Source organism: Solanum stenotomum, unplaced genomic scaffold (genome assembly GCF_019186545.1).
Source record: "Solanum stenotomum isolate F172 unplaced genomic scaffold, ASM1918654v1 scaffold6733, whole genome shotgun sequence".
NCBI lineage: Eukaryota > Viridiplantae > Streptophyta > Magnoliopsida > Solanales > Solanaceae > Solanum > Solanum stenotomum.
The window spans coordinates 773,455-788,496 of NW_026036338.1; the positions used below are offsets into that span (position 1 = coordinate 773,455).

Sequence of the window (15,042 nt, forward strand, 5' to 3'; positions counted from 1 at the left end):
GCTAAGTTTTAATTTATCAAATTATATTTAAAACTTATATTTTTATTCGTAATTTAGTTTATTAACCTTTAAAGATTTTGTACCTTCTTTTACTCTACAAACTTCGAAGTTTTCTTGAAAAAGATTAAGCCATAGAACTTAACTGCTTACAAGGAGTAACAATATATATTGGACCAAGTGCAAAAATTATTTGTTTTCAGAACCCCTATGTAAAGTAGAACAATTACAAAGTTTAGTCATCTTACAATTATTTTGCGAGATATATGGGGTAAAGTTGAAATTATAGGTCTGAGCTTTAAATAATAGTTCTTTAAAATAAATATATTTTAAATAGAGTGAAGACCGAGCAATATCCAACAACTCAATCCTTATGATTTGCACTTAAGTCATTTAAATAGCCCTTAAGAAATCGATTTGGGGTGAAATTCAATATAGATCCAATTTTCATTTTTACAAATAATAATCGGGCCCTCAAATTTATAGATATACTAGCTTGGGTCTTCAACTCTCCTATTTTCACAAAAAATACATTCGCCGATCACTTTTTCATAATATAATAGTTATTATCACGAAAATTTAATTTTCACATGTTAATTTTAACTAATTACATAAGCTGAAAAATAAGTCAATATATAAGAAACTCTCACATGAAATGAAGAAAAAAAATGTTCAGTTATAGTTGATCTCATCTTACTATAAGTCAACTAATGAGGTATGCATATTATCAAATTTTGGCTGACAAAATCAAGGATATGCTTCAAGGGAATTATTATATGCTAAAAATAAATCAGGATAAGGAAAAAAAGGAAATTGAAGATAAAAATAATTTCTCCTTAAATTTTAATTTATTTATCTAATTTTAACTTAACACAAAATAAATAAAAAAAGACCTTTAAATTTGGTGATCTTGAAGGGAGAAGACGTAGGAATATATCAAAATACTCCTATTAATTTTGCGGTAGAGTACTATTAGGCTACAGTGAACAGTCCAAAACTGAGACGTGGCAGTTACCAGAATTCAACAACGCATACTAGTCAAATTAATTCAAACATATGAAATTCATATATGTTTAACAAAGAAATTGATTTGGACAAAATGAAACGGAAGAAGATCATTAACCATCAATTTCTATGATAAAATTTATCTACAATAACACATGAGAATACATGCTATACTATATAACAGTTAATCTTGACGTAAATGATAAAGTTGTGTCATGTTACTTATAGCCTGAAAGTTGCGAGTATGAGCCATGAAAACAGTCTAACAGAGAAGCAGAATAAGGTTGCATACAATAGACCCTTGTGGTCTGATGTGTTCCCTAGAGCAACTTAGTGCACCAAGCTGACGATAATATATGCAAGCCGCAACATCTAGATTGCAATTAATCTAGAAGACAAACTAGACTTGTGTTTTTTTGGTAGAGGGGCGGATCCATTATCCAAGAAGTTATGAATCATGCATCAATATACTATTGGGGATTTTTGTTTATAAAAGGAAAGTGAAATCTTTGTTAAAATATAACAGAGTTAACTAGTGAGAAAACCGAAGTAAACTAGCTTTGGAAGAAAAGAAGCATCACAACCAACAAAACATATAAAAGTTAAAATGGTACTTAATAAGATGATATTAGCAAAGGATTTTAAAGATAAGACAAGAAGAAGTTCAAAATTAAGGATGAAACAAACAAGACAATATTTTATCCTTATTGATCATAACAAATTTAAAACGGATTACTCAATGCTAATTAATATAATTATCTTAACTTTGTAATTCCCTCCTTTCACTAAGCCATCAATTGTGGCAAGTCATTTTCTTAGCCTCAACCTTATAATTCCCTTGCAAATCATTCAATTTTTTTGGGAGACATATGACAAGTCCCCAATAAGTCGATAAGTTTTGTGCACTGACAACGTAAAATTACTTGACTATGGGACATGTTGTGGACATAGGGAAGCCAGTGAATTACACAGGGGGGCTCGAGTTCTCGAGCCTAACATACAGAGTGACAAAAAAGATCAAAGATGAAAATGGGAAATGGTTAAGTCAAGAAGTGGACTTGTTGCACCAGATAACAGGTTATGCACCAAAAGGTTGCATTACTGCAGTTATGGGCCCAAGTGGTGCTGGAAAGTCTACACTTTTAGATGGATTGGCTGGAAGAATTGCTAGTGGAAGCCTTAGGGGTAAAGTGTCAATGGGTGGGCTTGATATGAGCCCAAGTTTGATCAAAGGAAGTTCAGCTTACATAATGCAAGATGATAGACTTTTTCCAATGCTTACTGTTTATGAGACATTCATGTTTGCTGCTGATTTTAGATTAGGATCACTCTCTAGGACCGAAAAACAGGAGAAGGTTGAGAGGCTGATTGAGCAACTTGGATTGTCTGTAAGTCGACTACAACTCATTCCCTGATGTTACACAATCAAACCTCTTTACAACAACGTCGTTTGTGTTCTGCTATAGCAAAATGCTGTTATGCAGAACATATAACATAATATGAAAAATCGATTGAAAACTTGGCTGTTATAGTGAAATGTTGTTATAGAAATGTTTATTCGTCATGTTTCTTGAGAACCAAATATAGCTTAATCTTGATATATGTTATTAGATTTATTTAATTTGATCATCATTCTTGAGGACTCTGGAATTTCTTATGTCTAAACCGTTGTATAGTTATGATCATTTATTTGATGCAGTCGACTAGGAACACTTACATAGGTGATGAAGGGACTCGAGGAGTATCTGGAGGTGAACGTCGTAGGGTGTCAATTGGAGTGGACATTATACATGGACCTTCATTGTTGTTCTTGGATGAGCCTACTTCAGGTCTTGATTCAACTAGTGCTCATAGTGTAATTGAGAAGGTGCATGATATAGCCCGAGCTGGAAGCACTGTGATTCTAACAATTCATCAGCCTTCACACCGTATTCAATTGCTTATTGATCATCTAATCATCCTGGCTCGCGGACAACTCATGTACCAAGGAGCACCGAATGATGTGTCTCATCATCTTGTTAGGATGGGACGAAAAGTGCCAAAGAACGAAAGCTCGATAGAACACCTGATTGATGTAATTCAGCAATATGATCAATCTGAACTTGGAGTAGAAGCAGTAGCTGCATTTGCACTTACTGGTATGAAACCTCCACAAATCGGTGCAGCAGCACACGAGAAGTCAGTTTCCATTGTGCTTCCATCACCTGCCCGTCCATCACACCGTGCTAAACATCAGGTCCTGGAGGCACAAGGTCGTGACAAGTCAAGCAAACGTCTTCGTTTGCAAACCCATGCACAAGATGACACAGGATTCGATCACAGTGTTAGAAGTCCCTGGAATACATCTAAGTCCTGGAGTGCCAGCCGTAGTGGTGTCCTACAATCTATAGGCTTTTCACCAGCTAGGCGCAATGATCATAGAAGTCCAAGTGTTATGGGGTAAACACATTCACTTCACTTCTATTAGAGATTAGAATCAAAACTTTTATACACTGATAATCTAAAATGGCACTAATTAATAACATGGAAAATAAGACTGATAACTTACTACAACATGTTGAAATGCTATGATATTGTAAAACAAATTATACTGTCAGTATATATAAGTTAAATCTAACGAACAATATTTGGGATGTTTGTGCAGTTCCTCTCCAGGATGCTATGCCTACTCTACAGAGATCGTTCAAAGTACTCCAACTCCGCATAGTAGTGACTACACTGTTAATGAAAATGACTATTTGACACCCAATGATTTTGCTCATGACATCAATCATTCTTTCCATTATCTTGGGCCAAAGTTTGCGAATTCTTTCTTCTCAGAGACATGGATATTGATGAGACGAAACTTTATAAACATCATGCGTACCCCTGAACTTTTCCTCTCTAGGCTTGTAGTACTATCAGCCATGGGAATTATGATGGCCACTATGTTCCTGCATCCCAAAGAAAACCTTCAAGGGATCACAAATCGCCTCAGTTTCTTCATCTTCACTTGCACCCTCTTTTTCTTTTCGTCCAATGATGCTGTTCCTGCTTTCATTCAAGAACGATTTGTCTTCATTCGCGAGACCTCTCACAATAAGTATAGAGCCTCTTCTTACACAATTGCAGGTCTGATTACTTTTCTTGAACTTATTACTCCATTTTAGTAAGTCTAGTAAACGTCGTCCTAATAAGTCTTGTGTACATAATGTTGCAAGTCTAGTTACTTTTCTTGAACATATTATCTAATTAAAAAGTACATATCTTTTGGAATAACTCTACTAGTAAACGTCGTTCTAATAAGTCTTGTGTACATAATAATGTTGCAGGTCTAGTTACTTACCTTCCATTCCTAGCTCTTCAGGCTGCAGTTTATGCAGTGATTGTTTGGTTTGCACTATCACTTAGAGGGCCATTCATCTATTTCTTGGTAATTCTGTTCATGTCACTACTCTCCACAAATTCATTCGTTATATTCGTGAGCTCAGTGGTGCCAAACTACATACTAGGTTATGCAGCTGTGATTGCTTTCACCGCGCTGTTTTTCTTGTTCTGTGGCTATTTCTTGAACAGCAATGACATGCCAAATTACTGGAAATGGATGAATTATGTTTCAACAATGACTTATCCATATGAAGGACTTTTGATGAATCAGTATCAAACAAATGAATCATTTGGAAAAGACCCTCTTGGAAGAGATGTTACTGGTTTTGGAATCTTGAAATCACTTAATATTTCACTTGATCCAACCAAGAAGTGGGAAAAAGTATATATTATGTTGGGATGGGCTGTTTTTTACAGAATTCTGTTTTATATTGCTCTTAGATTATTTTCAAAGAATCAGAGGAAATGAAATCTGCATGGAGTGCTTCCCCCTCCTGGCGCGAATCTGAAAAAGTCGGGTTCCAATGCGACTGGAAAAACAAAAAAAAAGAATCTGTTATGCTAACATACAAACTTCAATTGTATGATTAATAGTATTAATGTATCATCTCTTGTCAAAATATTTTTACAAAGATTCTTTTTGTTTGATATGTTGTCTATATAGTCATACTATAAGAAAAAAAATATTACGTAATTAAACAGAAAATAAAGAACGAAACTAAAACTTGGAAAGAGTTGGGAGACTCGAACTCATTATTTAGCCCGTTAAACTAATTTGCTTATTTATTAACTTGATCAATTTTATTCCGTTCAAATTCAGGCCAACCCGGTCCACTATATAAGACTCCTACATATACTAGATATAGGACCCCGTGCCAATATATATATATTTTTTTAATTTTAATTTATGTCATATTATGAAATTTGAGAAATTNCACAATTAATTGCTAATTTTTAAATTTTAAATTATCAACTAATCAAATATAATAATTTGTTTTTAAATAAAGAAAAGAAGTTACTATTTTAGAAGATAACAACGTTAAAATGAATAGTTACATTCTTGAATTTTGAGTTTTTTTTTTAAATAATTAAATATAGATAATTAAAAATTGATTAAAAAAAAAGTTTTTTAAAAAATAATGACAACCCACGTCCTTTGAAAACAATTCTAAAAAGTATATATAGTGTGTTATTCCTTTTTTTTTGGGACTAAACAAAAAATCTGTTTTTTCTTTCAAAAAATAAAAAATACTCCTCATAGAAAAAACTACCCACGTTTTCTGAAAAACACATATAATAATACGAATAATAATAATAATAATAATAATAATAATACATATATAATAATAATACTAATAATAATAATAATAATTATTATTATTTATTATTATTATTATTACTATTATTATTATTATTATTATGGTGGGGCCCACTTATATATTTTATATAGTAAATATTAGACATGTGTAATGATTTTATTGGAACAATGGTAGTAAATCCTAGACTCTTCTAATATATAGTAACTAATGTCCTTCAAAATATGGGAACAATTAATCAACTTGAGAAGAGCTTAACTAATTGATTTCCTATAGAACATTTTCCTACAATAAAATGAGCAACTTTCACGTATAGCAAACATAAAAATCATGTTTGTATGTTATAGCTATAATTTACATAATTGCGCTCCATAGCAAATTTTATGTTTGCTATGGAGTTTTTGATTTGTATAATTCGCTACAAACATCTAAATTTATACAAATTGTTCATTTTTGTATAAATTCATTTATACATTGTAATTTGTATAATAAGATCATTATTTGTATAATTATAAGTGTATATGACGAAAATATATGTATTTATATTTGTATATACACTTTTCTCTCGCTTTATACAAACACAAACGCATTTTATAGCAAAATGTATAAAATGACTAATTGTATATCGAAAATGGCTAATTGTATACCGAATCAGATGGAAAAAAATGGATGTTTGCTACGAATTACAATTAAATTAAACTATGACTACAACATTTAATTTGAATTAATAGTTTGATATTCATACAATTTTTCCCTAAAATAAAACTTAATCACAACTCTTTGACTATGGAATTATTCATTTTATTTTGTGGTCTAATTGCATTATACTCCACTAATCTTTTTGTTTAATGATCTAAAACCGTTACAGTTTTAATGATGTCATAGTCTATGTCAGATTGTCATAATTAAACACTTAGTTGACTATAGAAATGATAAGTAATAATTACAAACATACAAATCAAGGAGTTACTAACCATAAAACTACAAACTTTTTCTTACTTTCCATAATATTCGGCATGGACAAACCATCTTTTATTCAATCACACTAATCAGTACTTTGACCAAGATTTTTTTTATTTTTTTCGGATTAAGGATCGTTTGATAGAGTATATATAAAAAATGTATATACTAATTTTGTACATTATTAATCTATAGTATTAGTCATATAAAAGATTTCAACATATGCATTAGATCGATTAATGACATAACTATTCTTGAAATCTTTGACCATTGAATAAGTTTGTGATGTGAGTATAACTAATATAAACATTCGTAATACACTTTTTCATATTATTTTTATATACTCTATCCAACGACCCGTTACGACCAAACACATGATAATAATGAGTGTAGTGCATAGCGCAAAGAGAAAGTGTTGTGTTCAAAAAGGGTGATGTCAGGTAATGGAGCAAAGAACGTAACCGTCCTTCTCAGAGTCCCTATTTTGGATGCATATCATATCAGTTCAGTCTCACGCCTTTTACACCACCTTGCCTGCCTGGCCCCTTCCTTCACACACCATTCATGAGTAGTAGTTGTAGTACTAGTACTGCAAAAAAGAATCAAATTTTCTGATACTACAGATTTCATTTTCAGTTTTCTGCTTCTTTTTTTCTTCAGTCTTGGTGTTTTCAGAAACAGCTCAACTCTGAAAACCCCATCATCAAACAGACCAGCTACTGCTTCTTCTGAAAAGGTAGTTTTTTTTTTTTGTGGTTTCTAAGAACTCCATGTTTTAGTTAGTTTTTGTGGTTATAATTTTTTTGGGGTTGTGTTTTTGCTGCTGATTCTTTCATTACGTCCTTGCCTACATTGTGATTCTGTTTGTTTGTGTAGGTGGGATTTGTTGTTATCTGATTAGTTTCAATGTTGGTTCTTTTTTTGTGTGTGTTTTTCTTGAGTGTAAATGATGAGTGTGTGAGTTTTAAGAAATACCCACAAAGTGAATGGAACAGAATATCACACCATTGATGAGTAGTAGTAGAATATTACGAAAGAATCAAATTTTCTGAACTCCTGGTTTCAGATGACAGATTTCTTTGTCAGTTTCAGAGTTTTTGCTTTTGTGCTCTTTTCTTTGAGTTTTCGGTTTTCAAAAAGAGACCCCATTAATTGTACGGAACAACAGTTGCTGTTTTTTCTGAAAAGTACCTCTTTTTGAAGTTTTTTAAATTTCCAAGAACTCCATGTTTTACCTCAGTTTTTGTGCTTTTAATTTTTTTGGAGTGAAAGCAAGCAAAAGAAATAATTAATAATTCTTGGAGTGATTTTCTGCTAATGCCTATTTGTTCTTTTAGCTCATTTGTGTAGCTGGGTTCTGTTGTATTTGATCAGTTTCAGTGTTTTTGTTATGCTTTTCATGAGTGAATGATGAGTTTGTTTTCAAAAACACCCATTGACAGCATCTTCTTCTCCTGAAAGGTGGCTTTTTGATTTCCATGTACTCCATTTTTTCTACCTTCTCTGTATATTTAACTCATTTTTGTTCATGGGTTGTATCTTTTTTTCTTTCCTTTTTTGATTTTATGCTGTTGCTTTTCAAAAACTTTCTGATTTGCATTGCCATCTTTTATTGGTTCTTAGTTCATTTTTTGTTAAGTGGTTCTATTTTTGTTGTACTTTCTTTTTTCTCCTTTTCCATTTATGTGGTTTCTTTCCTTTCTTTTTAGCTTGTAGCTAGGGTGAGAGTAATTTTATATATGTTGAAGAAAGTGATGTTTTTAATTAAGTATTTGCTTTAATTTGGAAAGAAAAAAAGAAAGACATAAAGAAGTGTTATGGGGGAGAGTCATTTTTAATCATTTTAGTCACACATAGCGTGTAGATTTATAAAGGTTTTCCTTTTTTTTTCTCTTTTTTTGTATGGAACCCATATTTCTGTTCTCCAGTTTTTGCTATTTTTAGCTAAATTTATGCGTGTGAGAATTGTTTTAAGATTTATGACCTTTTTAAATTGGGAATATAACGTGCATATCAAATGTTCTTCAGATCTTTCTTGAGCCCAATGCCTAGTTATCTAATACTATAAAGTTATCAGCTTTAATTTTCTGGAGGGTCTATTTTTACTCCACAGTTTTGCCAAGCATAGATTCCTATTTTCACTGTTGTCTTTTTGTGACTTGTTGATTTAAGAGTAATAGTAACTGATAACCTTATTTTGGCATTTTTGTTGGAATGGAGGGTTTGGTTTGACCATGAATATTGTGAGTATTTGAACTTTTGTTTTCAAAATGAAAAATAGTATTTGAAAATTGAAATTGTATTTGGTCGTGTATACAAATTGGAGTTTTATTTTATTTTAATTTTTGTGAGTAATTTGGAGTGAAAAAAAGTACCATCTTTGCTTAACTCCGGAAAAAAGTTTTTAAAAATCATTGGCCAAATGCACACTTAGCTTTAGTTCTGCTGAAAAATGACAATTTTTTACAGTATAGTAGTTGTTTGTACTTTTTATGAAGCATTAATAATAATTTAATTACTGGCTTTAACTAAAGGTTTAACAGGGAAATATATTACAGAAGATCAAACATTACCATGTTTGTGATGGATAAATATTATGGTTAAACACAATATAATGATGTCTTTAAGCCTGTTTTTTTGTACTTTCCAGGCACTGTGAGTACAATGGTCTTGGATATTTACTTCTCATAAATCAATTCTTGACACCATTTCATAATCTCTTAAGAGAATATCTAATAATTTGTTCTATTGTATGACACAAATAGATTTGAAATTTATTCAGTTTTTTTTTTTTGCTTTATTATAGGAGAGTTTCGTGCGGGTGTCTTTGAGTTTAGTAAGTTTCTTGGGTGATTGAGTTGGTACATTTATCTTGTGCACACTGCATTTCATGTAAAAATTAATTGAAGAATGTATTTTCTTCCAGCTTCTTCATGAACTTCAGTCTGTCAAATCTGCATATCTGCAAATTGACTTCATATTTTTTTTTTTGCTGATTGTTGTTGATCGAAGAAGCTATTTCCCCCCTATCATGGCTTTACTAAACAAATGAATTAAGGTGTATGTTTGTGTGTAGATTTTTGTTCATCTTGGTATGATGCATATTTGATTTCACTTTATAGCTTTGTTTTTCATCTTATTCATGGAATAACTTGCAGGTCATTGTTTGAAACTACAGTGAACCAGCATAATGACAAACAAAGCTTCAACATGGGAGGCTTGTGTACTAATGATCATTCTTCTCTGCTTTATACAACAACCAGTAGTCACAACTGGCTATTTGGTCAATGACATGGAGTTACTGAAGGTCCTACGAAATTCTCTTGTCCTGAAAAGGGATGTTATTCCCAGTTGGTTTGATACAAAGACTACTCCATGCAATTGGACCGGCATAAAGTGTGAAGGTGAGCGTGTCATCCAGATTGACTTTCCATGTACAGGATCACCGCTAAATGTACCATTTCCTGGAAATATTGGAAAATTTAGGTCCCTCAAGCACCTGAACCTCAGCCATTGTGCCCTCACTGGTACTATACCTACAGATGTTTGGAGTCTGGAGAAAATGGAGACACTAGACTTGACTGACAACAGGTTAACTGGCGAGCTGCCTCCAACTATATCTAACCTGAGAAACCTGAGATATCTTGTACTCGACGATAATGGTTTCTCAGGCAGTTTACCATTAACAATTTGTGAGCTAAAGGAGCTCAGGGAACTATCAGTTCATGCAAACTCTTTTACTGGCAATCTTCCTGGTGAGATTGGAAACATGGAGAAGTTGCAGTCTCTTGATTTCAGTTCAAATTTCTTCTCTGGTAATCTACCTTCCAGCCTAAGTAATTTGATGGAGCTTCTATTTGTTGATGCCAGTCAAAACAACTTGACTGGATTGATATTTCCAGAAATTGGAAAACTAGGGATGCTTAGAATTCTCTCTCTCTCATCCAACATGTTGTCTGGACCTATTCCTGCAACAATTGGCCATCTGAAGCAGCTGCAGGTACTTGATCTCCAAAACTGCAAATTCACTGGAAGTATTCCTGAAGAGATTTCTGAATTGGGTAATTTGAATTACTTGAATGTAGCACAGAATGAATTCGATGGAGAGCTTCCCTCAAGCATTGGAAAGCTAGAAAATTTGCTTTACCTTATTGCTTCAAATGCCGGATTGTCTGGAACAATCCCTTCAGAGTTAGGGAACTGCAAAAGGCTCAAATCAATAAATTTGTCCTTTAACTCATTTTCAGGGGCATTACCTGATGAACTTTCTGGGTTGGATTCACTTAAATCACTTGTGCTTGATTCAAACCGCTTATCAGGCCCCCTGCCTATGTGGATTTCCAACTGGACGCAAGTAGAGTCAATAATGGTGTCAAAGAATTTCCTAAGTGGACCTCTCCCACCACTTTATCTCCCTTTGCTATCTGTTCTTGATGTCAGTGCTAACAGTCTATCTGGTGAGTTGTCTTCAGAGATATGTGGTGCCAAATCATTGAGCGTGCTGGTGTTGTCGGATAACAACTTCACTGGTGACATCCAAAGTACTTTCACGAATTGTTCAAGCCTCACAGACTTGGTGTTGTCTGGAAACAATCTCTCAGGTAAACTGCCTTCTTATCTAGGGGAGCTTCAGCTCATTACTCTTGAGCTATCGAAAAATCTATTCTCTGGGATGGTACCATATCAACTATGGGAGTCAAAAACATTAATGGGGATCTCACTCGGCAACAATATGCTTGAAGGTCCAATTCCAGCGACTATTGCAAAACTTTCAACCCTCCAGAGATTGCAACTTGATAATAATCAGTTTGAAGGAAGCATACCGCGTACCATTGGTAACTTGAAGAACCTGACCAATCTCTCTCTTCATGGTAACAAGTTAACTGGAGGTATTCCATTGGAGCTTTTTGAATGTACGAAGTTGGTATCTCTTGATCTTGGTGCAAACAGTCTTTCAGGTGAAATTCCAAGATCAATAGCTAAGCTGAAATTGCTAGACAATTTGGTTCTGTCTAACAATCAGTTTTCTGGCCCTATACCTGAGGAAATTTGTTCTGGGTTCCAGAATATGCCTTTACCAGACTCTGAGTTCACCCAGCATTATGGCATGCTCGATTTGTCCAACAATGAACTAGCTGGGTCCATCCCACACTCAATTAAGGATTGCATAGTTGTGACAGAACTACTTCTACAGGGAAATAAGCTCACGGGAAGTATTCCTCCTGAAATTTCTCAGCTCGGTAATTTAACAATGCTTGATCTATCTTTCAATTCCTTGACAGGTCCAGTGTTTCCTCAGTTGTTTCCAATGTCAAGCCTCCAAGGTCTCATACTTTCTCATAACCAGATAAGTGGATCTATTCCTGATAATCTAGACTCTATGATGCCAAGCTTAGTCAAGCTAGACCTTTCAAGTAACTGGTTGAGTGGCTCATTGCCGCCTTCTGCATTTAGGCTCAAAAGTTTGACTTACCTGGACATCAGCATGAATTCTTTCTCAGGCTCGCTGTCTTTTAACGTTGGAATCTCCAGCTCTTTGTTGGTCTTAAATGCTAGCAACAACCAACTCTCTGGTGCTCTTGATGATTCTCTCTCTAATCTGACATCCTTGTCCAAGCTAGATCTCCATAACAACTCAATCACAGACAACTTGCCACCATCACTTTCAGCTCTTGCTTCCCTGATATATCTTGACTTATCCAGCAACAGTTTTCAAAAGTCCTTTCCTTGTAGTATTTGTGACATAGAAGGCCTTGTTTTTTCCAATTTCTCTGGCAACAAATTCATTGACCTAGCCCCTGATGTGTGCACTAAGGCTAGGAAATGCATACCAAGTGAGCCTGTTTTACCTCCCAGGGAAAACTATCCATCTGCACCAGTTCTAAGCCATGCATCTGTCTTGGGCATTGCCTTGGGTGCATCGATCCTTTCTCTTGTGGTGCTAATTGTAGTTCTCAGATGGAGAATGTTGAGACAAGAAGCTGTACTTGTTGACAGAGGTAAAGGTAAGCAAGGAAAGAAAACTGACCCCACATCTACTGATGAGCTTTTGATTAAGAAGCCAAAGGAGCATCTGAGTATCAACATTGCAACCTTTGAGCAGTCTTTGTTACGGATTAACCCTACAGCTATTCTCTCAGCCACTGAGAACTTCAGCAAGAGTTACATCATTGGTGATGGTGGTTTTGGTACTGTATACAAAGCCAAACTGCCTGAAGGTCAGATCATTGCTGTCAAGAGGCTGAACGGAGGCCACATGCATGGTGATCGCGAGTTCTTTGCTGAAATGGAAACAATTGGGAAAGTAAAGCATGAAAATCTGGTGCCATTGCTTGGTTATTGTGTCTTTGCAGATGAGAGGTTCTTGATATATGAATACATGGAGAATGGAAGCCTTGATTTCTGGTTGAGAAATCAAGCAGATGCAGTAGAAGCACTTGACTGGCCAACTCGTTTCAAGATTTGTCTAGGGTCAGCTGTCGGACTTTCCTTTCTACACCATGGTTTTGTTCCACACATCATCCACAGAGACATCAAGTCAAGCAACATACTCCTAGACAAGAACTTTGAACCGCGAGTCTCTGACTTTGGCCTGGCTCGAATAATTAGTGCTTGTGAGAGCCATGTTAGCACAATCCTTGCTGGTACATTCGGGTACATACCTCCCGAGTATGGACAAACCATGACGGCCACAACAAAGGGTGACATCTACAGCTTTGGAGTGGTGATGTTGGAACTGGTAACAGGAAGGGCACCAACAGGACAGGCTGATGTTGAAGGAGGCAATCTTGTTGGCTGGGTGAGATGGATGGTTTCAAATGGCAAGGAGATTGAAACGTTGGATCCATTTATTTCTGGTTCAGGATTATTGAAGGATCAAATGCTGCGCGTTCTTGCCATTGCAAAGTTATGCACCAGCGATGAGCCATGGAAGCGACCATCAATGCTTGAAGTGGTGAAACTGTTGAAGGAGGCAAAGAACAATGGTGCTTGTGGAGTGTGATTGAACATCAAACACATAAACATGACTAGTTTATTACAAGTCACAACAAAAGGTAATGAAAGGAAGGTGTAATAGGATTATAGTACTTCTCTTATGTTATGCAGCTATCTGTATTATGAGTTTATACAGGTCAGACAGATGTAAGTTATGTTGGAAACAAACTATGTTGTTCCCTTTAATTTGAGATATAGAAGTTTATGCATGTGACTTGTAAATCATAAGCTTTAATTTCACTTGGAAGGATTATAGTTTTAATTTCCTCATACAGATGACAAAGCAAGGAAATCATACTCCCTTGATTGCTAATCCCGAAATTAAAAACTCAACAATATATAATCCTACATTGCATGTTATGTTTATGTCTTATCTCATAAACCAAATGATGGGTCTAACAATTAATTAATCAATTTTTAGGTTATATTTTTCATATTTTTTATTAATCAATTACTCATTTTCGGGATTTATCGAAATTTTTTTTTAAAAAAAATTGTTGAAATTGTTGAATTAAAGGTTACTTTATTTATTTGTGAATTTTTGGCGTTATTTTAAAAAAAATATATTTTTCATATTTTTTATTAATCAATTACTCATTTTCGGGATTTATTGAAAAAAATTTGTTGAAATTGTTGAATTTAAGGTTACTTTATTTATTTGTGAATTTTTGGCGTTAATTTTTTTTATTATATATTTTTCCTATTTTTTATTAGTCAATTATTCATTTTCGAGATTTACCGAAATTTTTTTGTTGAAAACGGGTCGGGTAGTTTATTTAAAAGGGGGTATATCTAGACCTTTTCGAATAGTTTAGGGGTATATTTGACCTTTTTCCCTTTAATATAAATATCATGTGGTAATGTAATGACATGGCAATTCCATTTGGCATTTAACGCCCATAAGGGCATATCTAGACGAAAAGTTGGATGGCGAGGGCACGAGTGAGCCAAACTTTAAACGGGGAGTATATCTAGACCTTTTCGAATAGTTTAGGGGCATATTTGACCCTTTTCCCATTAATCAATAGCATAATAATAATAACGGAAAAGGGTCAAAATTGCCCCCAAACTATATGAAATAGACCATTTATATCCTTCGTTACATTTTGGGATCAAAAATGCCCCTGCTGTTATCCTAAGAGACCACAAATACCCTCAAGAGTTAACACCCAATTTTTTGTTGTCGTGACAAGCCACATGGGACTAATCCTTCCACCTAAGCGTTGCCAACTAGGATTCACTACAAAAGAACTAGACCTTTAGCAGCAACAACAGTTGCCACAAAAGCCCAGAAAATCGTCACTAAAAGTTTTTAACATTAAATTCTAATTTTGTGTTTTTTGCTTCATTGTTTTTAAAAAACCAAATATGATATCGATTAAGTAGGAGTTTGAAGACACTA

The 15,042-nt window shown here is 34.2% G+C and overlaps 2 protein-coding genes across 2 annotated transcripts; both read left to right on the top strand.

The window, feature by feature from the left end:
• The first annotated feature begins 1,931 nt into the window (after window positions 1–1,931).
• On the top strand, window positions 1,932–4,837 carry LOC125852937 (ABC transporter G family member STR2-like). Its single transcript, XM_049532624.1, has 4 exons — window positions 1,932–2,390; window positions 2,702–3,441; window positions 3,647–4,113; window positions 4,314–4,837. The coding sequence occupies exons 1-4, from the start codon at window positions 1,932–1,934 to the stop codon at window positions 4,835–4,837; spliced, it is 2,190 nt and encodes a 729-aa protein (XP_049388581.1).
• A 2,450-nt stretch (window positions 4,838–7,287) lies between these two features.
• On the top strand, window positions 7,288–13,790 carry LOC125852950 (leucine-rich repeat receptor protein kinase MSP1-like). The gene is made up of 2 exons (XM_049532635.1): window positions 7,288–7,380; window positions 9,803–13,790. Exon 2 carries the CDS (start codon window positions 9,835–9,837, stop codon window positions 13,645–13,647), a length of 3,813 nt encoding a protein of 1,270 aa, XP_049388592.1. The 5' UTR covers window positions 7,288–7,380; window positions 9,803–9,834; the 3' UTR covers window positions 13,648–13,790.
• The last annotated feature ends 1,252 nt before the right edge of the window (window positions 13,791–15,042 follow it).